This window comes from Muscardinus avellanarius (genome assembly GCF_963383645.1).
Source record: "Muscardinus avellanarius genome assembly, chromosome: X".
Classification (NCBI taxonomy): domain Eukaryota; kingdom Metazoa; phylum Chordata; class Mammalia; order Rodentia; family Gliridae; genus Muscardinus; species Muscardinus avellanarius.
The window spans coordinates 98,111,593-98,138,687 of NC_137792.1; the positions used below are offsets into that span (position 1 = coordinate 98,111,593).

Here is a 27,095-nt window from a genome sequence, read left to right on the forward strand (position 1 = left end):
AAAACTGTATTTCTTCAGAGTATTGTGACAGAACTTTATAGTATTTCAGATAGACCTCCTGCATGGAATATCATAAATAAAATTGTGCTACCTAGGACACTTTTACCTGGATAAGTTTTCTATCTACCAATAGTATCTCTTGTGCAATCTTGTTCCAAAATCTCTTCTAATCCAACTAAGAGTTCCTCTTATAGTTTATGTCATCATGAATGTATGTGGATGTGTGCATGGTAAGTGAGAGGTAGGGGAGAAATGTTGATTGATTTTGATTTTTGGGGGGAGGGAGGATGAAAATGAATGGTATAATTTGTTTTCCCTTCCAGTATATTTTTCACTCAAATGAACAAACTAAAAAGTTTAGTGTGTGTTCATAATATATAAAACAATTTAATTTATTTTATATATTATATATACAAATTAATGTTTTCTTATAATAAACCCTTGATTGTAGGTTTTTTAAAATGTGACATATAATACTTGAGAATTTGACATTTCAAAATTCTACTTGGTCAAACTGGCTAGTGCTAGAAAGGCTGACCACTATCCCCACTTCTGACTGACTAGCCCCTTGTTCAGAGCATCTTTCTATCTTATTTACCTAGAATCACCCTAATTATTTCCAATATTATTTGTACTCCTAAGTCAATGAAGATTTTTAATTCTCCAATGACAACAGAGGCATGATCTAAATTTCTTCTCCAATGGCTTGAACCCAGACTACTCAGATAATTTGTTCTGAGAAACTCAATACATTAACTCAAATACAAGCTTTTAATGCACAAAAATTAAATCTACAATAGCTACTTATTTTGGATGATTCAGATGAACTTTATTTTGTATCTCATATATTGAACACTAACTGAGGTTTAAGAGGGAAAGTACTGCTGAACTGGAGAGCCAGTGAATTATATGCTCTCTTGAAACTTAATGGCAAGCTTTCATCCCAGAAACATAGGGGGATTCTTGTGGTCTGCAGTTACATTCCTGCCGCTCGGGGTAATCAATAAAATCTGGGGCAGGCAAGCCAGACAGGATCATTAGGGATTTGTTCCAGATTGTGAATGTCGGACAAACTGGAAGAATGAAAGTCACATCAAATGTATGAAGATGGAGAGAGTTAGCTGGGTCATAGAAAGACAACATGTTGTTATCATAATCCAGGAGGACACCTAGACGCTTCAACTGTGGGGGGACGTCCACCAGCATTTCCTTGTTGTTATGTCTCACCACAAAGTTACTATTGCAGCGAGAGAAGACCCATGAGGAGGCATTCTTGCCAATCCATTCATTCTTTGGAGCCGATTTGTAGGCAATACCAATTGCATACCTGGGAGATAGCAGAAAGGAGAGAAAAATAAACATTTATGAATATTCTGAGTTGTGGTAGACATCATATAGGGTATATAAGATATAGAATGTATATTTCTTCCTTAAACAGTTACATTTACATGCATACTAATCTTTAGAAGTTAGTATTAGAGTGATGTAGCAATTTCCATCCCTTAGCATAATATATTTTCCATAATTTTATTTTAAAAGCTTGCCAATTTTTCTATCACTTATTGTTATCAGATACATTTTAACCTTGACTTATAGGTATTATGGCTGTGCTGTAGCTAATAGGAAACAAAAAATAGAGGTATTAAGAGAAAGTAAAAATGGGATCCACTTACCATGTTGAGGAACCCATGACCACCTCCCAGTAGTGGCAGCCACTGTCAATGAATATATTTCCTGCTGCCCCATAGCACCCTGTGCCACTAAACCTCTCTGGAGTATGGCTTTTCTTCAGAGAGCTTTCATCCTTTTCCATCTGCAAGCCATCATTGGAAATCTTCAACTTCTTGTGAGTCATTTTGGGATCTAGTTTAAAGGGTTGGCCTGAAAAATGAGGAAAAATAGAAATAATGAAATATTTAAGAATTTTACCTTTATCTTTCATGACCATCACTAGCAGGGGACCCTTGATATGATAATCATTTTTGGGTCAGTGCAAGTTTGCTGCTGTTTAGATTATATTAAGGAAATATACCAGAAGCTACAGTTTTCAATTAAATAGAGGTCAATCTCCCATAAAATGATTTCATGGAGGTATTTATTTCCCTAGTGTGGGAAAAATGTGGATCTCTCATATGAGTACTTTGCTAGAAGTCATAGTCCAAGAAATAGAAGCTAGTAAGGTGTCCCCCATCATATATTATCAAGTTAAAAGAGAGCTTTGAAAGTCATGTCCTCAAGTATGTTTTGTACTTTGCTATATTTTAGTGGGTGTTTGGGATTTAGGTAGATTGTAAGGGAGGAGTGTTGTGTTTGAAGTGGGATAATGTGGGTGTCTTATGAGGCAACTGCTGCTTGGTGGCAGAACAAAAGATCCTGAAATGAACTCAGGAACAGGACAGGTTTTATCTTGTAAAATTGGAGTAAACAACATATAATTTGGCAGCTTGTTAGAGTGACTGTTACATAATCAATTATTAGAGAAAATATTTGTTGTAAAAGGATCATTCACAACAGAGAATTCCTTATAATCACATAACAAAAGCATTGTTATGAGGGGGCAGTTGCTGGGTATGGCAAAAAACCTTATTATTTGAAATGCTTCTGTGACCAACACTATTGGCTAGCACAGTGCCCATTCTCTACTTTTTCTCTTTTATTCGATCTCCTAGCTTCTCTTGCTTCCAGGAGTGGCTAAGAAGACAGAAACAGAACTCAGAGTGGTGGCAACTTCTGGGAAAGTTTCTGTTTTCCCAATAAAGCAGAAAGCTATCATGTGTACTAGCACTTTTCCACCATCTTCCTGTCATGACATTTGGATTTGTACTGACCATCTTCTGACCATATGAACAGAAGCCAATTCATAAGGGAGAAAGAGCCTGTGCCTTTTATGATGTCAGGGCTGGTGCACCAGCCCTGAACGGTCTACCTTCAAACTTCTTGCTACATGAGAGAGACAGAAAACCACTATTTGTTTAAGATACTAATAAATACTATTTTAAGCTATGTTAGTTGCATTTTCTTTTATTTTCTATCAAAATAATGCTTAACAGATATAGCTTCTCTGTAGTAGAGTTTTGTTAGTATATCACAAAGAATGTTCTTTCACTCAATTGTCCCCTAAGTATGGGGGTTAGAAAGCAGAGAAAAACGTTTTACTTATATTCTCACAAGCACCCAGCTATTATTTTTTTAAAAAAATTTCTGGTACTAGGGGTTGAATCCAGGGGCATTCTACCTCTAAGCCACACTCACAGCCTTATTATATCTTTTACCTTGAAACAGGGTTTCACTAAGTTTCTAAGACTAGCCTTGAACCTGTGATCTACCTATTGTAGCCTCCCAAGTACCAGGATTACGGGTGTGTGACACCTGGCCCAGCTTTCCAGAAATTTATGTATCTCTTTGACCACAAATCTCCATGCACATTGTTGTGGTTAGACTATAGAATATCCCATGGAAATACTCATTTATTGGAAATACAAAAAATATTCAGAGGTAAAATAATTGAATCAGGGCTCTAATCTCATTAGTGAATAAGTCCATCAATGCATTAATAACTTGAATTAATTTACTGTATTGTCCCTGGATGCCATATTCTCTTTCTCTCTCTCTGTCTGTCTCTCTCTCTCTCCTTCTCTTTCTCATTCCCTCTCACTCTGGTTCCCATCTACTATGAGATGAGCAGCTGTTCTTTGCCATGCCCTGACATTTCTGCTTGGAAGCCAGCTAACCATACACTGAAACCACAAACCAATAAACCCTGCCTCCTCTAAGTTTCTCTCTTCAGATATTTTGGTCACAGTGATGAAAAGACTGACTCATACAGACACCAACAAACTCGAAGCACAAACTACAAGAGTAAATAAAGCTCCTCTACCCAGTGCTACTGCTCTCAGGAACTGCTGTGATGCCTGCCCAAGGTAACTAACCTCCCTAGCCTGAAGAGGAAAATAGATATTTCCTTTTGTAAACACTACAACGTACTGTTTGTTTTTAGTCGGGTAGGTTCACTGTTCCGGCTGCCTGCTTGATTTATGGCTTTAACAATGAAGATGTAGCGTGTCCCACTCTGGAGTCCGTGCACTGTATAATGGTTCTGCTTAATGTTGGGCACAATCATCCAGCTATCCACTGAGTTATATAGGCCTGTAAAGTGGAGAAAGACAAGGACATCAACCAATAGGTAAGAGAGAGAGAAAGAGAAAGAGAAAGAGAAAGAGAAAGAGAAAGAGAAAGAGAAAGAGAGGGGGGAGGGGGATGGGGAGGGAGGGGGGAGGGGATGGGGAGAGAGAAGAGAGAGAGAGAGAGAAACAGGATGAAAAACACAGGGAATTTCAATCACAACTCCCCCTCCCATGAATCAATTTTTTTGAGTCTTGGAAGACATAAGAGATGAACTAGGACTTAGGACTCCAATGTTGATTTTCTCCCACAGAGTTAGGCTTATGCCAGGCTCTTTGCTCATGGATTTTAATACAACCATTAGCAAAAGTTAGATTATTTCAGTTTTCTGACAACATAAGTTATGACCATTGTACCAAAATACAGAATCACCATGCTTATGGAGTCTCTGAATCTTTACCCCAAAATGTCCATTCCTCTGAGAGATGAATCTCGCCTAAAGTGGATGAAACAGTCCTGTGCACAGCACAGAAATATGAAAACTCAAAACAGAAAGGACACCTAGACATCAAATTTCTCTCATTTTACATGAGTGGGAAACTAGGATGGAGAGGATAGAAGTGATTTTTCCAAGGGCACAGATGGTGATGTTGCTGAATAGAACTCTGCTCTCTTTTGATTCTAGTCAAGTGTTCTCTTCACTAAATCACATTTCATGGGGTGAACGAGTGCTGCTTTGACTCTGCAAGGCAGTGAGGCTTTCAGGACTTATAATTCTACTGTACCTCATCCTCACCTTTACCTCCCAAAATTACTGAGCTCCAAGGTCTCAAAAAAGGTCAAAGTGATCAAATGATGAACAAAAAGCAAGATATCATAATAATATGGCATCATACATTTTTACTCTTTCCTGGCTCTAATTCTCATACTGGCCTGCCGTTGAGTGGTCCAGGAACACACTATTGTCTAGAATATGTTTCCGTCTCAAATAGGAAAAGATATCAGTGGTCTATACTTTTCCTTTAGAAAGTTTTTAGACTATATACATTGATTTAAAAGAGAAAATATATGTAATGCTGGGCGTGGTGACACATGCTTATAATCCCAGCATTCGGGAGGCTGAGACTGGAGGATCGCAGTTCAAGGACAGCCTCAGCTACTTACTTAGTGAGGCCCTCTGCAACTCAGTGAGACCCGGTTTCAAAATAAAGAATAAAAAATACGGCAGGGAGTGTAGCTCGGAGGTCAAATGCCCCTGGGTTCCATCCCCAGACCCGCCAAAAAGAGAGAGAGAGAGAGAGAGAGAGAGAGAGAGAGAGAGAGAGAGAGAGAGAGAGAGAAAATATATGTAATTAAAAACACCAGGCACTTGTAACCCCAGCATTTGGAAGGCTGAGACAGGAGGATCGCAGTTCATGGCCAGTCTCAGCTACTTAGTGAAGTCCTTTGCAACTTAGTGAGACCTTGTTTCAAAATAAAGAATAAAAAATCGGGGCTGGGGATGTAGCTCTGAGGTAGAATTCCTCTGAGTTCCATCCCCAGTACCATATATATTTGGCTAGCTTTCAATAAATGACATTCTAGCTTATGGATTATCTAGACAATTCTTTTCTGTTATCTTTTAGTCATATTACCATTATTAAACCACAGTTCTACCAAGGAATGGAAAGGAAAGAGCAAGGGAAATGAGCAGTGAGTTTAGTCATTTATATGCAGCTCTAGTAAAGAGTTTAGTAAGGTTTGAAATTAGAAATAATAAGTAATGAGTGTTTTTTAACAGATTTGATCAAGAGAATTTTATAATTACTTGATAAAGAGGTAGAAAAAGGTAAAACTAGGAAAAGAACAAAACTAGAAAAAGAATTATGGAATAAAACAGATATGCTATAGAAAGAAGAATGAGAATGTGAATGTGCCCAGCCATTCACATGTAAAGACAACATGGATAGACTCAGGAACAAGATATGAGGTCATGCCTATCTATATACCAATGAATAATTCAAATTATAACTGCAAATGACATTTTAATACAAAGAGAAAACTAACTGGCCATGGTGGCACATGCTGTAATCTCATACTTGAGAGGCTGAGACAGGAGGATCATAGGTTCAAAGCTAGCCTTAGCAATTTAGTGAGACCCTGTTTCCAAATTAAAAAAAATAGCACTGGGGGTATAGCTCAGAGGTAGAATGCCCCTGGGCACAGTCCCCAGTATGAGGGGGAGTGGGAAGGGGAGAGACGGGAGAGAGGAGAGAGAGAAGAGGGAAGAGTAGAGAAGAGTATATAATATTCCAGATACATTTCCAACAGTACAAAAATATTCAAATAAAAACAAATTTCACAATGCATTCAGAAGTGGCTGTGAAAAAAAGAATAAAGATGATCTCAATGAGCTGACACAGCGTGTTTTATAGGATACATGGTCAATAAAAAAGCTAAATGAATGGAGCACATAGAGTATGCTACTTTTTGAGATAAAGGAAGACAAAACATATGATATTTGCTTGGATTTATAAAAACAATAGGAATGATAATGAAGAAAGTAATGAAGTTGATTAAAGTATACCTTTTTGTAGAGTTTTTCTATTTAGGAAATATACTGTTACATTATAAATTCAAAAATTAAAATTAAATCAACAAGGATGGGAAACGTAAGAATTAAAGGTGAACTGAAACAAATAACCGCATTTACAATGAACAACAACCATACCAAAGCACTGGGGACTGTAGGAGAACTTCAGACAAATGCTGAAATATTGTTAAGAGGTTTGTTTCTTTAGTGATTTCAGCAAAGTAATTCTGAAAGCATTTTAGATATGTGATGATACTGAGCAAATAAATACATATAGTGACAATTTTGTGAGATAGGCTTCTCACTGTGGATGGAGGAACATATAAATATGGAATTGAGGAGGGCAAGACAGAACTTGTGGGGATGGGGTCAAATTGGGGGTACTGATGTGACTATATTGACTACATGGCTTCTAAAATATGTACAATTAGCCCTCTTTGTCCTCAAGTTCTGTATCCAAAGAGGTTGAAAATATGTTTAAAAACTAAACCTGTTCTAAACTTGTACAATCTTTCTTCTTATTATTCCCTAAACAATACAGTAGCTACTTACGTAACATTTACATTCTATTCAGGTAGTATAAGTAATCTAAAATGATTTAAAGTATACAGGAGGAAGTGTGTAGGTTATATACAAACATTATACCATTTTATAAAAAGCACTTGAGCATCTATAGATTTTAGTATATTAAGGAGATCTTGAAACAAATCACAAAGGGATACCAAGGAACAATTGCATAAGTTTTTTTGTGTATATAGATGCGCACATCTGTAGAGTATATATGCATGTATATTATATATGTGCATATGCTTACATATGTGAATATCTAGAACCCACATCTTGGCATCTAATATCATTATCCCACTTGTTGGGAAAATGGCTGATTTCAAGGCTGGGACAGGATAAGGTCAAAATGAGCCTAAGATATACTTCATGCCAGAAAGTAATGAAGTATTAAATGAAAATGATGGGAGACTCTCAAAAGAACCCAGGAGTCACCTTAAAAGGCTCATACTGTCTAGAGCTGGAAATTTTAAGTGGCAAAATAAATAAGAACAGTGAAGAATTATAAAGCATTGGTAAAGGAAAATTCATGTGTCCATGCTGATAGATAAATAAATAAATAAATAAATAAATAAATAAATAAATAACAGAATGGGTCTCTTGGTATCAAAATAAATCTGAGGGTCAACTCAGATGGGAAAGAGTGGGAGAGGGTACTCAGCTGGAAAATCACCACTTTACAACTTTATAATCCTCATAGTAAATACTGAATGAGGCAAGAATAATCAGATAATGCTAAACAGGGGTGGGGTGGGGATGATATAAGTTTGATAAGAAAGGATATTTTCATGATCTTAAGATATCACAATACGGATCGCTCATTAGTGGCCAAAGAAAAACAAGTACTACATGGTGAAGGAATTGGACAACCTCTTGGGCAGGTGATCAAAATTAGCATCAAAGATGAGGGCAAATGGACATCATATGCCCCCAGACAAGACACCTTAAAGACATGATATCACTCAGGCAGTATTCCAGCCTTGAATGCATGACCTCAATATAATTGTGAGGACAGATCAGACAAACTCACAATATACAACAATGTGATAAAAAATTAAAAGGTCATTTTTATAAATGTCAATGCCATTAAAGAACAAGAGGAGCTGGAGGAAATGTTCCAGACTAAAGGAGACTAAGGAGGTAAGACATTAAATGTTAACACCTGATCCTGGACCACGAAAGACAACATTAGTTCTTTATATGTTGTAATTAATATTATTGGGTTAGTTGTCAAGATGAAATATGAATGGTGGTTTAGATCAATGTTAAATTTCTTAAGGTTGATAATTATGTTGTGGTTATGTAAGAGAATTTCCTTACTCTTAGTAAACACTGAAGAATTTAGAGGTGAAAGGCTATGAAGTATGCAATTTACTCTCAAATCATTCTAAAAATATAAAATTTTAGCAAATGATAAAGGATATGGGACAAAATATTAACAGTAGTTGGATCTGAGTAAACATTTATGTGTCTTCTTTCTTCTAGTCTTTCAACTTTTCTGTTACTTTGAAATTATTTTTAGATTTAAAAAGGTAAATATGTGATCTTTTGGGTATCATTGAGGCATGGTGAGACAGGACATACAAAATGGAAATAATAGTAACAGAAAAATGCCTCTTGTTCAAAAGGGAAAGACCACAATATGGAAATCTATGAACTTGAGTGTACAGCTATAGTGAAGAACATTTTCATGAGAATGCAAAGGAGGTGAAATAGAGGTTTTATTTTTGTGGCAGTGTGCTATAGACTTCCTGGCCAGACAGAGGTTATTTAGTTTTTTCTCAATTATTGTGCAAGACAAAACATAAAACTGAAAGAAAGATCATAAAATAATCAGGAAGATCAATATCTTTTGGAATTTTCATTCAGCTAATACTATTATCATTTGATAATTTAAAATATTAGGAGTGGGAAGAAAGTTAAAAGTGAAGCAAAATGTTGAGAAACAGGGATAATCACTTTTTCAGACTTAATTTTAAACAATAAGAAAGAAATTCCTGGATAAAGAACATGTGAAAAAACCTCAGGGGAAAGTAACTCTCAGAAATGGGGTTCAGTCAACAGTGTCAGTCTTGACTGTCACCTTGAATCTTCATATTTATATTTACAGTAAAATAGTTTCCAATTGCCATAAGAAATTTTGCTTCAGGAATCTGCCTTTGTTCTAGTCCTACTGAAATTTTTCATCAATGACTGAAGAAAAAAATTTTCATCAATGACTGAAGAAAAACTTTCCCAGACTGACTGGGGAAGTAAATGTACTGGAAGGTAGAATCTGAATCCAAAAAGGTTGTGGCATGCTGGGTGTGGTGGCACATGCTTGTAATTCCAGAATTTGGGAGGCTGAGACAGGAGGATCTGGGTTCGGGGCCAGCCTTAGCTACTACTTACTGAGGCCCTTTGCAACTAAGTGAAACCCTGTTTCAAAATAAATAATAAAAAAATATTAGGGCTGTGTGTGTAGCTCAGAGGAAGAGTGTCCTTGGGTTCCATTCCCAGTATCAAAAAAAAAAAACCACCAAAACCCAAAACAAAACAAAATAAAACGGCTGTGGCATGATGAAATGAGGGGTCAAATCTAACCAGATAAAATGTAATGAGGATAAATTCAAAGCATTTCATTTCAGTTTAGATGCACAATTATATAGGTAAAGCCTTTTGAATACATGGGAATTTCAATTGACTGTAGGCCCAGTTAAGTCAGTGGTCAATAGGCTGCCAAAAAAGGTTCAGGATAAGAAGGCAACACCTCTTGTAACAAGAGAAATTATCTAGTTAGCCTGTATAGTGGTCAGGTCACTTTTGGAATATTGTAATGTATTTATGCATTCATTCATTCATTTATTGAGATGCTGGGCCTTGCACATACTAGGCATGTGCTCCCCCACTGAGCTACATCCCCAGTCCTTGCATTCATGTTTTGACAGCACATTTTATAACGCATAGGAGAGTATCCATAAAAAGGATATCAGGATAAGAAATACATGTTAAATACATGAGGAGCAACTGAAATAACTAAAGGTGTCTAGCCACACAAAGATAAAATTTACAAGGGACATAATAGTTACCTAAAATTATCTGAAGAACAATGTGTGAAGGGTTAAGTTTTTTAGTAGGCACAAAATGCCAAATCTAAAACTAATTGGTAGCTGTGGTTTAATTCAAGGAGCACTAAGCTTGAACTCTGACAGACTTGGTTTCCAAACTTGACTCCATCATTTCATAGCTCTGTGACCTTGGGCAACTCACTTGTCTTGAGCTTTAGTTTCTTCTTTTTAAAATAAAATCAATATCTCATACAGTTAAGTAAAAATGAATGGGAACTAAATAAGATAATATATGTTGGGTGTTTGTGAATGGCAAAGCACAATGTACATGAAAATTATTATTGTTAATAATAATAATTATCTTATTTATTAAGAGAAAGAATCCTCTTATTAAGGAGCACTGAGCATTATTTGTAGCTGTACAATAATTGAATAGGTTGTTTTGGTAGAAGTGAGCTCCCCAACACTGGCAATGTTCAAGCAGAGACTGGATGATCATTTACTAGATATCTGGCAGAATAGAAGATTAGACTTAGATTCCTTCTAAGGTCCATTCTAACGCTAAGATACCACAGTCCTATCTCTATTAAGAATTATCCTTCAGACTTTTCTTTACAAAGGAATATATAGTCTTGAAAATAGAGGTGACAACGTTTAGATCCTTTTCACTACTTGGACTTATTCTAAACCCTTGGGAGATGACTGGACTCCCAATATAAGGGAGAAGCACAGTTCCTGGCTCTAAGACTTCCTGGAACATGAAAGACAAGTACAAAAAAAGTATGTAAGTGAGGCTTTAGAGTTTGTGACTTTGTAACCTGAAGAGACTCTCAGGAACACAGCTACAGGGGCCAAGTAGCTTAAGTTGGAGCTGTACGAGGCAAGTGTTTTCAGTGTTTGACTCTCAAATGTCCTCTCATCTCCCCTCCCCTCCATTATCACAAGACATATTTCTGCCACAGAATTGTCACAAAACAGGAAAAGGACACCTATAAAGAGAGCTTAGTTGGAAAAACTCTTCTCATATTGTTCTGTGAAGTCAGACATAAATACAAAGCCCAAATAGAAAATGAAATATCAATTTACAGCCATGCAGATGTAACCATAGAGTGAGAATGAGTCCCAGTCTTGAATCCAGCTTTAATTCCGCTTTAGTTTGTATCTGCCCCCTCCAGCACATTGAGGGGAACTTTCCTCAAAGCCTTTGGAGTAGCAATCAGTGAGTTAAGTTCCTATTCTGGTGAAACCATCATAATATGTGAGCTAAACAAATGCTTTATAAAAACCTTTTATTTTGGGGTCCACTGACATGTTTTTTATATTTATTGTAATTTGTTATGGAAAGGGAGGGAGTAAAGTTAAGTGACCGAGGCACATCATCATGACTGATGCAGATAAGTAGATAAAGAAAGTAAAGGTCTTTGAACATAACATCTTTCATCATGATAATGAAGTGAAAGAAGAGTCAAGGTGAGAAATGTTCACACACAATGGTGATGGCTTAGCTATCCAGGAACAAATGCTGAACAATGCTCTCCTTAGGAGAGTGAAATGAGATGGAGTAATTGAGAAAAGGTTAAGGACTACATAAACAAATGAGAGTGGCCCCAGTGACCGCCCAGCAAGTAAATACACAACTTGCTTGTTACCCATCAGTAAGGTCTTTACAATACCCTGGGGAGCTTACACTGTCTATGAAAGACTATACTAAACAACCTAACATGTCTTACAAACACTTGCCTCGTGGCGCCCCGGCCAATCTTGAGCAGCTTACTGCTTCCTTACATTTCCTTATCTCTGGCCACAGGCCCCAACTACACCATGACTTACTGATGAAGTTAGCCTGGCCAGTGAATATGGTGTACTGAAGCTCATAGGAGCTGATGCTGAACTCATCATCCGAGATCCAGTGGACTGTAATGGTGTCATGGGAGGCAGTACAGAGTTCTTCTCGGATAGATGGTGGGTTTGGGGCTGTAAGAAATGGTAGAAAAGAAGGTAAGGAAGGCAAATGCTCTTTTGGAATTTTATGATTCTCACTTTAAACCTCACTATAAGCCTAACTCAATATCTCTTGGAGAGGTTTTTTTTTGTTTTTTTTTTTTTTTTTGCAGATTGAAAATCAAAGCCAAGGCCTCATGCATGCTAGACAAGCTCTCTACCACTGAGCTATACCCCATCCTGAAGAGATTTTTCTTAATAGATAAGGATTAGATTGCAAAAAACATGCAATTTGAGGCAAAATGCTGAGGTCTAAAACTCCCCTGAACCACTTTTGTTTCAATGATGAAAATATTTTAAGCTAAGATACAAACCTGCTGTTGTGATGTTTGCCCTAGGTTTTTAACCTACCCTGTGTAAGCACATTTGTATATATTATAGAAAAGTAGTTACACAATTTTATTACATAGCCCTCATTCTATTTGATTTTATTTCAAATCAAGTTCCATTATTAAAGTATATTGGACAGTATATTCAAGGGCAAACTAAAATAAGTTCTTCCATCTGTGAGATGGGAATTATAATTACCTTATAGATTTGTTGTGAAGATAATACTATAAAAGTAATATACAGTGTCTAGAATTAAGTAGATGTTTAATAAATGATAGCTATGCTAATTTATTTATTTAAATAGCTACATACATAACATGAGTGTGTGTTTTTTCTCATGAAACGACCCTTCAATAATGCCAAAGGTAGGAAACTAGTTGCATCCCTTATTTGCTTGTTTCATTTTTTGTAGATATTTTTGGCTTTATTTTGGACATTTTAACAATTGTACCCTGTTACTTTTGACATGTGTTTCTTATATGCAAACCTTACTGTGAAAACTAACCCTTAGTCCTACAAGTTCTAATATATATTATGCTTTATAAGAAAAAAAATGAACAAAATTAGGGAGGATAAAGTCTTAGTAGGACTGAGGTGACTCACGTTTAAGGAAAACAAAGATCAAGAAGGATCTCATTTGTTTGCTATCCCTTATTTTCTAAAATTGTAAGCAGAAATTTCTTAGTTTTCTTCCTAATCTTCCAATGTTTTCTTCCTAATCTTCCAATGTGTGATATTACCTAATATTCTTTAATTTCCACCTATATTATATCCTTTATTACCAATAAAATGTATAGCTGATAAATTCATAAAGAGAATTTCATCAGCAATTTGAGTTTTATCTTTAAGTAATATATGGTATACCAATTCTGACCCCTGAAATATTTTTAAAAATCATCATTCACTTCAGTTAAATGAAATAAAATATATTTTTTAAACGATATATGTATTGCCAGGCATGGTGCTGCACACTTGTAATCCCAGCATTTGGGAGGCTGAGACAGGAGAATTGCAGTTTGCAGACAGCCTCAGCTATGTAAGTGAGGCCCTTTGCAACTCAGTGAGACCCTGTTTAAAAAAATAAAGAAAAAAATAGGGCTGAAAGTATAGCTTAGAGGTAGAATGCTTCTGGGTTCCATCCCAAGTACCCAAAAAAGACACATGTATCATTTAAAAGATAAAAGACATTTTTGTTGTAATAATTGTCCTTTTCAGATTATTTTAGAGTAAAATCACAATGAAAGAATTAAATTGGGAAGTAAAATACAGTATATTCACACCTGTTAAATAGTCTAGCCCCTCCAAAAGTTTCTTTTCTCTAGAAAAATCTAAAGCAAAGTTTTCAAATGCATCATTAAAATTGATGTCTGGAATCAGAACTTGAGAAGATGCAGTTGCCATAGCGACCCTGAAAAAAAGAAAAGAACATCAATATACATCAAAATAAGATTTCAACCTTCATCCAGTGTTTGATTTCTGGTTTAATGAGATGAAAAATAAATAACTTAAAAGTCTTGATTTGTTAAGTGAAAATGTATCTGTGCTTTTCCAATGGAAACCATTTCCATTTTAATAGTCAGGAACCAATTAAGATTTACACCATATTTATTCACATATGTTCATCCCTCAAACATACTCCCCCATCCTGTCTTAATTCTGAGAAGTAAATACAGGATTTTTCTCCCTCTGCATCATTTTCCATCTGGTAGGCAGCATCAAAACTAGACCTCTGAAGGCTTGAGAAGAGCAGTTCGAGAAATTTTTTTCTCCCTCTTTTTTTCATAATAATCAACAAACCAACAAGCTGAGTTAATGGCTTCCCAAAAATGCCATAATTTGTTTGCTCTTTTATATTTAAGATTAATTTTATTATTCTGTAATTATGTAATGCTGTAATAATTTTATCTTCCCACAAAGGGAGTAGAGCATACACTAAGTCACTTGGCAGGGATTTGGGACCTAAGGGAAATCTCCCTAGAAGTTACTGATAAAATATGATGGATAGGTGTTAGCTAAGCAAAGGCAATGCAGATGTGTGTGTTCTCTCTTGCCTGAAGGCTGAAGAATGCGGACAAAGTTACTGGGCCTTGTAGGCCACATGGCAAACTTTGGCCTTTATCCTAAGAACAATGGAAGTTATTGAAGTATTTGAGGCAGTAGGGTGATATGCTCAAATCTGTGTTTTTTAATTATTTGTGCATTATAATTTTACAAAATAGTAAGATTCATAGTGACACATTCATTTATGAACATAACATTAACAAATTCATGAGGTGTTTTTGGTACTAGGGATTGAACCTGGGAGCATTTTACTTCAGAGTTACACCCTCAGCCCTATTTTATTTTTAGTTTGAAACAAGGTCTCACTAAGTTGTTGAGTATCTCAGTAAGTTGCTGACCTAGGTTGGCTTTGAACCTGAGAGCCTTCTGTCTTAGCCTCCCAACTACTAGGATTACAGACATACTCCACCATGCCTGGCTAACAAATTCGTTTTTTGTTTTCCTTTTGGTGTTTGGAATTGAACCCAGGGGCATTATACCTCTGAGTTATACCTCCAGCCCTATTTTATTTTATTTTTTAATCAGGATCTCATTAAATTGCAGAGCTCCTTCCTATGTTGCTGAGGCTGGCCACAAACCGGCATTCTTCCTGTCTCAACCTCCTAAGTACTGAGATTATAAGTGTGCACCACTACACCTGGCTCAAATTTATGTTTTAAGGAAATATTATGGCTGTTTTGAATGAATTATAAATGGTCAAAATTGGAAAAAGGCCAGATTTTAAGGTCCCTCCAAATGAGCAGCAAGTAAATTAGTAACAGGGGTATAGACAAATGAAGAAGAAACAGTTCATTCAAAAAGCATAGAAACAGCCAGGCGTGGTGGCACACGCTTGTAATCCCAGCATTTGGGAGGCTGAAAAAGAAAGATCACAGTTCACAGCCAGCCTCAGCTACTTAGTGAGGCCCTTTGCAACTCAGTGAGACCCTGTTTCAAAATAAAGAATAAAAAATAGGGCTGGGGGTATAGCTCAGAGGTACAATGCCCCTGGGTTCCATCCCCAGTGCCACAATAATAAATAAATAAATAAATAAATAAATAAATAAATAAATAAAATAGTCTTAAGGTTGTACTTCAGAGGTGAACTGCCCTTGGGGTCAATCCCCAGTACTCCCTCCCACACACAATTCTGCGGATACAGAACCCACAGATAAAGCCGGGAGTGGTAGCACAAGTTTGTAATCCCAGCATTTGGGAGGCTAAGACAGGAGGATCGTGGTAGCCTCAGCTACTTAGTGAGGCCCTTTGCAATTCAGTGAGACCCTGTTTCAAAATAAAGAATAAAACATAGGGCTGGGGGTGTAGCTCAGAGGTACAATGCCCCTGGGTTCCATTCCTAGTACTGCAAAAAAAGCATGAAAGCAAACAGTCAAGATATATATTAAAAAGTCGGTTACATGAGAACTCAAATAAATATAAAATAAAATAAGATAGCACATATAATACAAATAATGATTATATATGAATTTTTTGTGCCTATACATTAAGTAATGCCTACATTTTTTGTGACACTGAGAATTAAACCCAGTGGCATTCTACCTTTGATCTACTCCTTCAGCCCGTTTTTTAAAATTTTGAGACAGGATCTCAATAAGTTGCCCAGGCTGGCCTCCAACTTTTGGCCCTGCCTAGGCTTATCAAGTACTTTGATTACAGGTGTGTGCCAACACTCCTGGCTTACATATTTTTACTAGGACTGAAATAGATATTTTGTAGGGTAATTTAACATTAAATGTAAAAATAATCTAAAATTAAATATTGTCATTATAGTTCTACTTCATACAATTTTTACTAAGGAAATAGTTGAGATATATGTAAAGATATTACTACAAAGGTGCTCAAAACACTGTATTGTCTAACAATGGAGACCGAATTGAATATTGTATTATACATCAAAAGATCAAATATCATTAGGCTACTGGAACTTAGGTTTAATAATGATATGAGGGAAAGTCTGTAAGTTTCAAATGTAGGATATAATATAGTATATGCAATATAACATTATGTTTGTGATATATATTTAAATATAATAGGATACTAAATTCACAAAAGTTAAGAGTAGCTGGAAATTTAATAATAAGTTAAAAGCAACATTATGGTGTGTGTGTGTGTGTGTGTGTGTGTGTGTGTGTGTGTGTGTGCATGCCTGTTTCTATGTTTCAGCAAAACACAACACTAGCATCTTGTTGCAGTCTCTCAAGGCCTTGCTCTCTGTTAGAGATAATATAAGAAGTGCCATTTGTAAAGGGAAGGGGATACCTTAGCTGAAATAATGGTACCTTAACACAATACAGTGAATAATGTTGAAGAGGAATCTTAGACTCTGTGAGAGGCCAGTAAGAAGGATGTTTAGGTTAGGTAAAAGATTTTCAAGTCATACCACATAGATAACCAATCCATTCCAACTATACTATATGCTATCTAGAGCCTATAAAAAGTATTTACATAGGCCGGGCATGGTGGCGCACGCTTGTAATCCCCGCGCTTGGGAGGCAGAGACAGGAGGATCACGCAGGTTCGAAGCCAGCCACGTGCGCTGGCTTAGGAGACCCTGTTTCCAAATAAAAATGTAAAAATAGGTCTGGGAGTGTAGCCCGTAGGTAGAAGGGCTTCCAGGAACCCCAGTACCACCCAAAAAAAAGTATTTACATAGATAATTCATGGTAATTGATGATAATTCAATGATAATTGAAAGTCCAACCAACTAAGGAGTTTGCAACAAAGAGAATGTGAGAAGATAATATTCCTAAAAATGAATTCAGGAAGAAAGTAGTATTAATGGCCAAGGAAGAGTTACTCACAAAGGCAAAAGAAATCAGGCAAATAAGAAGGAAACTAAGACTGTTGGTTGAAGATAAGGACAGAGCAATTTCAAGTAAAAATGAGCAGTAGAGAAAAATGCTTTTGAAGTATCAAGTAAGTGAAAGAGTAAGATGAAACAAAGGAGTACCTGTTATATTTAGCAACATGGGCTTAATTTGGTGACCTTAAAAAGAATACTTTCAATGATGTGGAGCTGGGAGAAAACATTTCAGAGGGGTTAAAAAGAATGACTATATATTGTGGTTAAAATAGATATGTTAGTCCTCCTCTCATGAAATCCCACTGTTATGACAAATAATAAAACATCATAAACCACAAAGACAAAGAGAATGGAAAAAGAGATGCCAACAATTAAGAGATTGTCAGCAAATGTTTGGAAGCTAGAAAGGGATGGATGTGTGGTAACCAATAACAGACCATAGAAAGCTAGATCAGGAAGCCAACAACATCAAGCTGATTTAGAGTCACGAAGTTGAAAGTTTTCATGAGGAAAAACTAGAGCTCAAAATTCACTCAACCCTCATCCTGGCAGGAGATGTGAGGTTTGTTTTCTGTAGAGCTTTGACATTATACTAAAAGCAGACTTAAAACTCTCAGTTCCCTTCCCTTCTTAGCTCCCAGAATGCTGGCATCCAGGCTTATAACTCCCACCTCACCAAAAGTAGGAAATTGAATTCCTTACCAGGCAAACTGACCCAAGAAAACATGCCCACAGAACTGACACTTGAAGTCCTACAATAAGAAGTTGGTGCTCCACCTTATAATCCTATATAACAAAGTCCAGCAAGCAACAAATTACCTCTATTTCCTCTGAGTTTCCAGATACCTCTAAGTGTTTAAATTTAAAAAGGCAGCCAAATGCTTACCAAACATTTAGAAAAAAGACAGAAACCAAAACAAACTAATAGAACAAAGAAGCTTAGAGAAAAACAAACAATGCAGGAATTTGAAGGAAACTTTTGGGGGGGAGGATTGGGATTGAACACTGGGCCATTCTACCTCCAACCTATACCCACAGCCTTATTTTTTTTTTACCTTAAAACAGGGTCTTGCCAGGCATGGTGGTGCACACTTGCAATCCCCACACTTGGGAGGCAGAGATAGGAGGATCGCACAGGTTCAAAGCCAGCCTCGCTGGCTTAAGATACCCTGTTTCCAAAACTAAAAAAATATATATATATAAACTAGGTCTAGGAGTGTAGCCCGGAGGTAGAAGGGTTTCCAAGAATCCCAGTACCACCAAAATAAATAAATAAATAAATAAATAAATAAATAAATAAATAAATCTCTCATTTGTTAAAAATAAATAAAACAGGGTCTTGCTAGGTTGCTGAGAGCTTTGCTATATTACTGAGACTGTCTTAAAGTTTATGATCCTCTTATCTCAGCCTCTCAAGTAGTAGAATTACAAGTGTGTGCTACATGCCGGAATGAAGAAAACAAAAATGAAAATATTATCAGGAAGATAAATAGTTTGTATCCACAAAGCAATAATCCTAAGAAAGAAGCAAATATCAAGAAGGGGCTTTTATACATAAAAATATGAATGTTGAAATTAAAATTTTTTTTTTGGTGGTACTGGGGTTCCTGGAAGCCTTTCTACCTCCAGGCTACACTCCCAGACCTATTTTTACATTTTTATTTGGAAACAGGGTCTCCCAAGCCTGCGTCCGCGGCTGGCTTCGAACCTGCGCGATCCTCCTATCTCAGCCTCCCAAGCGCGGGGATTAAAAGCGTGCGCCACCACGCCCGGCTGAAATTAAAATTTTAATAGAAAGATTGGGTGAAATATCTTAGATAGTAAAACAAGAAGACAGAGTCATATAAAATAGGAAACAAAAGTTGTTTTTATTAAATTAGAGGCAAAATCTAGGATGTTCAACACCTGATCAACTAGAATCCAAAAAATACAGAAGAGAGAGGATAAAAGGGAGAAAGTATTAATGAATAATACAAAAAATTTCTACAACAGCAATAATGTGGCTTATAAAGACAAAATTTTTTTAAAAAATTCCAAAACTAAAGGTCACTAGTAGCTGGGTGTGATGGTGCATGCTTGTAATCCAAATGCTTGGGAGTCTGAGACAGGAGGACTGCAGGTTAGTGACCAGCCTTAGCAACTTAGTGAAGCCATCAGCAGCTGAGTGAAACCCTATTTCAAAGTTTAGAAAGAGTAAAATAGGTCTGGAGGTATAGCTCAGAGGTAGAATGCCCCTGAGTTCAACTCCCAGTACCACAAAAAATAAAAAGAAAAATAACTAGTCTTCAGATTGGAAATACTCACTGAGTGTCCAAAAAAATGAATATTCAAAGACGAGCAACCAAGGCAAATCTTAACGAAATTTTGGGAAAACTGAATTAAAGATAAGATTTAAATCTCCTAAATTATAATGGCTATTATCAAGGAGATGAAAAATAACAAACATTAACAAGAATGTAAAGAAAAGGAAACCCTTTCACAGTGCTGGTGAAAATTTTAGTAGAGCTATTACAGTAAACTTTAAGGAGTACCCCAAACAAACCAAGAATAGGACTAAATCATCCAATAATCAATCATTCAATATTTCTCTCTCCCCCTCTATGTATGTATGTATGTATGTATGTATGTATGTATGTATATCTTATAAAAATAAGTGAGGTGAGGTATATGTTAATTAACTTAAATATATATATATATATATATATATATATATATCATAATACATAATTTTAATATATCCAAAGGGATTGAAATCATTATGTCATTATACACAATGGAATATTATTCAAACTTGAGAAAGAAGAAAATCTGGTCATTTATGATAGCAGGAATAAACCTAGAGGACAGTATGCTAAATAAAATTAAGTAGGCGCAGAAAAATAAATACCACATAATTTCATTTCTATGTGGAATCTAAAAAAGAAAAAGGTTAACTTGTATAAGGTGAGAGCAGAATAGTGGCTACTAGAGACTGGTGGAGGCAGGAAGGGAATTAAGAGTTGTTGCGTAAAAGGGTACAGAATTTCAGTTAGCCGGAAAGAGTAGTCTTTAAAATTGTATTGCATAATAAGATGACTATAGTCAATAATAGTATATTTTATATTTCAAAATAGCTCTAAGAGAGCAAATTTCAAATGTCTTACCACAAAAAAGGGAAAATATATATTAATCAGTATGATTTAATCATTCCACATATATGATATATGCTTTGAATATATGCAATTATGATTTGTCAATTAAAATAATATTAAAATTTTGTGGTACTGGGGATGGAATCCAGGGGCATTCTATCTCTGAGCTCTACCCTCCCAGCTTGATTTTTTTTTATTTTTTATTTTGAAACAGGGTCTCACTAAGTTGCTGAGAGCCTCACTAGGTAAATAAGTCTGGCCTCAAACCTGGGATTCTCCTGTCTCAGCCTCCCAAGTACTGGGATTACAAGTGTACGTCACCACGCCCAACAAAAATTAAATTAAATTTTAAAGGCTTTCACATTTAAAATATAAATCGGGCTGGGCATGGTGGTACACACCTATAATCTCAGTATCTGGGAGATTGAGATAGGAGGAATGCAAGTTGACAGCCAGCCTCAGCAACACAGTGAAGATCTCAGCAACTTAGTGAGACCCTGTTTCAAAATAAAAAATAAATAAATAAAGCCAGGAGCGGTGGCGCATGTATGTAATCCTAGTACTTGGGAGGCTGAGACAGGAGGATTGCAGGTTCAAGGACAGCCTTAGTAATTTAGCCAGACTCTCAGAAACCTAATGAGACCCTATTTTGAAACAAAAAATAAAAAGGGCTGGGGTGTAGTTCAGAGGAAGAATGCCCCTGGGTTTAATCCCCAGTACCAAAAAAATAAATAATAACAAAGCTCAGATGTAGAACACTCCTGGGTTTAATCCTCAGTAACACACACACACACACACACACACACACACACACACACACACACACACACAGAGAGAGAGCCATATTCATAAACTCAGGTATCAAGGCGTCAGTGGCTTTCTCAACACAACATCTGATGTCGGGAGACACGCCCTACGTGTGAAATTAATTTAAAATATTTTTTAGACAAGAAGTTTTGAACAACTTTTTTTCTATGTACTTTCTCCTTAAGAAACAATGGAGAATTTGTTTCAAAAAGTAAAGGGAGTAAAATTGTACCGAAGGAAAAAAATCCAGGCAGAGCCAAATAGAGGCAGAGTGGAGAATCTAGGGAGACTGAGTTGGCTGGAGTTCACAAGGCAGAGTGCTAGACAGGAAAAAATCTACAGAGAGAAATTTCCGGAGAGCCTCATGGAGTTGTCATTTAGTATTCAGCAGAATACTGATCAACATATGCATGTGATGAAACTAGGAAACGCTAGGGAAAAGGCCACTCAAAAAATTAGAAGAAACAATGTCTAATGCTCACATAGGACCAGAAATAGTGTCAACAGTGTCTGTTCCCACCAGATATGCTGGAAAATCTCATGATTCATGATACACTGCGTAGAATCCTCAGGAAGGTTTTGACTCAGTAGTGAGGAAACTTTGTTTCTAGACTAAAAATACTCTGATCTCACGTAAAAAAAATCTTTCCAGTGTTTGGGATGGAACTCAGGGCCTTGCAAAGTATAGGCAAGAACTCTACCACTGAATTCACCCCCAGATTTTTACCTAACAGATCTTAAAAGCAAAACATGAAAAGATTGAGCTATTTTTAAGCAACATGACTGCATCCCATAACAAAGTTTAAGAATATTTATAAGAATACAAACACACAACAACCAACAAGAGAAGATTCACAAAGTCTGGCATCTAATAAAAAATCACCAGACATGCAAAGAATAAAAAAAAAAACCATAATGAGAAGAAAAGGCAACCAATTGAACTTGACCCAAATCTAACACAGATGTTAGGATTAGCAGGCAAAAACATTAAAACCGTTATTTAATTATATTCCATATGTTTAAAAAGCTAAAGGAAAGGCTGAATATCTTAAGTAGAGGTGTGGAAGACATTTTGTCAAAGACACAAATCAAATTCTAGAGATAAAAACTGCAATATCTAAGATAAAAGATACACTGGTGCTGAGTGTGGTGGCACATGCTTGTAATCCCTGCATTTGGGAAGCAGAAACAGGAAGATCGCGGTTCATGGCCAGCCTTAGCTACCTAGTGAGGCCCTCTGCAACTTAGTGAGACCCTGTTTCAAAAAAAAAAAAAATAGGGCAGGGGTTATAGCTCGGAGGTCAAATGCCCCTGGGTTCCACCCCCAGACCCACAAAAAAATACACTGGAGGAGTTAATAGAGTAGTCATTGAAAAGAAAACTTAAATGTAATTTAGAAATGTAGAGGTCAGCCAGTCGGGTGTGGTGGCACTCACTTGTAATCCCTGCGCTTGGGAGGTGGAGACAGGAGGATCGCACAGGTTCGAAGCCAGCCTCACTGGCTTAAGAGACCCTGTTTCCAAAAATAAAAAGGTATAAAATAGGTCTGGGAGTGTAGCCCGGAGGTAGAAGGGTTTCCAGGAACCCCAGTACCACCACAAAAAAAAAAAAAGAAGAAAGAAATGTAGAGGTAATTTCAATAGAAACACCAATATGGTTGAAATTCTTTGCCTCAGCAAAGCTGAAATGGAGGGGAGTAAGAAATGAAGAAGGCTAAGGTTGATTAAAGGAGGAGCTACATCTGAATATGTGTAAAAGTATGAATGTAGAATGGTCAGCCTGGACACTCATTGTTGGTAGGGGGTAAGGGACAATGGGGGAAGGAGTGGGCACCAAGCACAGTCTGAATGTTTGCCATTTTCAATATGATCCACACAAAAATAAAAAAAAGAAATAAAAAAGAAATTGTTTGGCTTTGTTGTAAAAATGTGTATGATAGCACTAGACTTGCTGGAGTTCCATCTTGACTATGTCTTTTACCGGTTGGGCAATCTTTGACAAGCTTCTTAACCTCTCTAAGCTTTGTTGTATCATTTGTAAAATGGGGATAATAGTAGTGGGTACCACATAATGATTTTGTGAGGATTAAATGTGTTAACATTTATAAAGCCTTAAAATAATGCCCAATACAGTAAGCACTATTATTACTATTATTAGAGAACCAAAAATGGAGATGGTGACTGATATTTAATGTGGTATGATTTTCAATAATATTTTATTTTCTAATTATGTACAAGGTATCACTTTGATATGCATTTATTTGTTTATTTTGCATGTCTGTTGATGAAACCCAGGAGCATTCGACCTCCGAGCTATACCCCCCTGACCTATTTTTTATTCTTTATTTTGAAACAGGGTCTCACTGATTTACAAAGTGCCTCACTAAGTAGCTGAGGCTGTCCGCGAACCACAATCCTCCGGTCAAAGCCTCCTGAATGCTGGGATTACAAGCGTGCGCCACCACACCCAGCTGACATACATTTTAAATATTAGGGTAAATTAGGTGTGAAGAGCTGGAAAGTCTTATAAGCAGATTCGCTGGGGAGGTCAAGGTAGGGATAGGGTGACAGCTAGTGGGGATACGAGGAAAGGAATGTTGTGGGGCAAGAGAGACAGTAGTAGGTTTTAAAGTGGATGTGAACCAGATGTGGTGACACATATCTGTCACCCTTGTACTTGGGAGGCTGAGAAAGTAGGATCATAGGTTCAAGGACAGCCTTAGCAATTTAGCGAGGCCCTTATTTCCAAATAGATAAAATAGGGCTGCGGTTGTAACTCAGAGATAGAATGCCCGTGTTCAATAACCAATATCACATGCACACATTAAAAAAAAAACAGATGTGAGGTCAGCTATATAGGGGGAGAAATTGAAGCTAAGGACAAAAAGGGCATGTGGCCAAATAAAAAATGAAAGGAACATTTCATTATAAACAGAAGGAATGTGGAAACAATGGATATGGAGATATGTTCAACAGTTTGATATGAGAAGTTCAAAAATTTATCATTTGATACCTTTTTCAGTAAAATAAGAGGACATTTGTTGATCATAAGCAGGAAGGCAGGAGAGTTGGAATTTTGAAGTGAATGCAAGAGATGTGTTAGAAAATAAAGCTGACCAATGAGACATAAAAAGATTTCAGGTCAGTACTGAGGGCCCAGGTGATAATTAGAAGCCATAAATTTATGGTGCGGTGGGGCCAATCTCTTTGACTGTATTATTTTTCTCCAGCGAGTCTCTGAAACGCAGATATAGGTATGGAAGGCTGGGCGTGGTGGTTCAGGCTTGTAATCCCAGTACTTGGGAGGCTGAGACAGTAGAATCACATGGGTTCAAAGCCAGCCTCAGCTACTTAGTGAGGCTCTAAGCAACTTAGTGAGATTTTGTTTCCAAATAGAATATAAAATAGGACTGGGAGTGTAGCCCAGGGGTAGAAAGCCCCTGGGTTCCATCTCTAGTACCACATGCACACACACACACACACACACACACACACACACACACACAAAGATACAGGCATGAAAAGGGGGAGAATAATGGGCTGACTCTGGGTTGAAATTTCATCAAGGTGGTGTAATGGAAGAACAATAGGCAAGGGAATTGGACAGATGGAAAAAAGAGAATAAAGGAAGCAAGAAATCACAGAGTGAAGAAAGGAGGTAGTTGGTATGTAGGGAAAAAAGTAAGGGAGTCATGACTTAGCAGTACTAATAAAGTTGAAGAATAGATGCATTTGAAGGAAAAAGAGTTATAAGCATGGAGGTTGTAATTAGAAATTGGGAGGCTTTCATGTATGATTTCAGCGCAATTCTGAGTGATGCAGAGGTTTATCATGTGGTCCATGGAAGTTGGTGGATGAAATGGAGCAGAGGTGAGATTCACTGGAGAAGGGGATGCGAAGGAGCTTCAATGGCTAGAGCATTAATGATCCAGCCCCTTGAAGCCTTAGTGACAATACTGAATAATGTTTTACTTTTCATAGTTTCTCATAGTGGACAATACTATCCACCAGGGGCTGCTAGAACAAAACATAGATGCATAAAACAATGCAAATTTGCCCCTGCATCTTTCTGTTTATTCACTTAAAAAGGTAAATTTCCCAGAGGTGGGGGGTTCTGAGTAATTTTTTTCTAAAAAAGAGGCAGTAAGCCAGATAAACTTAAGAACCTATGCAAGACTAAATGAAAACAATAGAAACCATGTGTTGACTTGGGAAAGGCACATATCTATCAATGTAATAACAAGTTTCTCTGCTTCTAAACCACCATCACAGAAAATTCAAGCCCAAAATAAGATGCAGGGAGATAAAGCAGTAGGTAGGCCTCATGTTTGGTTGTGTATTAAAAGAACAGGTAGACTCCCAAGATGGAGAGAAAATTCCAGAAATCCATAGGACAATTTACAACTGAGGCTCAACAATTACCTAGCTGATAAAATATTCATGTTGCAGATGCTACATACATGCCTGAACAGAATTAAGTGACTTTAAGCTGGCCTCTTTTCACAAGAGTGGGCATTTCCAAAGAATATAAAGAGCCCACCTCTCAGCGATATTTTTTGCAGACTGGAGAAATCGTGCCTGGTCATTTTCTTTCAGGATATGCTCAGCTTGGTTGATGAGGACCGTTGACCGTTCAAGACACTGGCGGCAATTAGCAACCTGCTGTGCCAACTTTCTGAGTTTCATAACCTTAAAGGAATTAGTAAAAAAAAAACAAGATAAAACATACAATGCTTAAATAAAAACAATAAAACAACATGAAGGAGATCTGCTGCAGCGATTATAAAAATAAGGCTTATTAATATGCCATGGCCCTTCTACTAACAATTCGCCTTCTCATCCTACCCTCTAAGTCTGTCTTGCTAGCCCCTCCTCAAGTTTATAGTTCTCTTACTTATGGTGCACTGAGTTATGTACTCTCAGTTATCTATCTCCTCTCGGTATTAATATTATTTTTCTGATTGCAAAAGCAATGCATACTCATTATAGAAAATTTAATATTAAAAGTACAAAAAGAAACCTTACCATTCAGAGATTACCATATTTTACATTTTATTTTCAATATATATTTTACATATATGTTTAATATAAATACTTCATATTTTATGAGTATCTACATTTCTGTATATAAATTTCTTCATGTATACCTGTGTGTTCACAAATCTGTATTCTTGGAAACTTCAATTCCTGTATTGGCTTGAACCACCCAGCATGGCACAAAATATTGGTCATCATACCAGGCTCTCAAAACTTTTCACATTGCACCATGAGTTTATAATTATTAATATTGACCAGCAGGCTAACAAACCTAAAACTCTAATCCATATAGCTGCATGGAGATGTGCATATGACCTCTTTGACCTTGATTTTTCAGTCCCCAGGTTAGAAACCTGGGATTCTTCATTGACTTTTCTCTGTCTCCATTTTTATATCTAATCAACTGAATGATTCCCATCATTTCTTGTCAGCAACTTATTATGTTCTTCCCTTCTATGTTACTAATCTTGCTTAGGTCTTCAACAATGTATACCAAGAGTCATTCCATAATCCTTATAACTTATATTTCTAACTTCATCATCATCCCATTCTGATATACCCAGCACATCTCTGACATATCAATCACTCTTCTCAAATGGCTTCCCAACACCTTTCAGATTA

At 36.7% G+C, this 27,095-nt stretch overlaps 1 protein-coding gene across 3 annotated transcripts in view; it reads right to left on the reverse strand.

Annotated features, from left to right (window-relative positions):
- Positions 1-924: 924 nt before the first annotated feature.
- MID2 (midline 2) overlaps positions 925-27,095 on the reverse strand; it is a gene marked incomplete at its 3' end in the record, with an annotated part of 523,130 nt that continues 496,959 nt past the window's right edge. For 2 of the 3 annotated variants that reach the window (XM_080718702.1, XM_080718701.1), the window contains exons 5-10: positions 25,978-26,126; positions 13,917-14,044; positions 12,046-12,279; positions 3,985-4,146; positions 1,674-1,881; positions 925-1,327 (exon numbers count right to left, since the gene is read on the reverse strand). In XM_080718702.1, the coding sequence (XP_080574828.1) occupies positions 925-1,327; positions 1,674-1,881; positions 3,985-4,146; positions 12,046-12,279; positions 13,917-14,044; positions 25,978-26,126 (1,284 nt within the window). The remainder of the gene's footprint in view (positions 1,328-1,673; positions 1,882-3,984; positions 4,147-12,045; positions 12,280-13,916; positions 14,045-25,977; positions 26,127-27,095) is intronic. The other variant, XM_080718703.1, reaches the window with a different exon arrangement.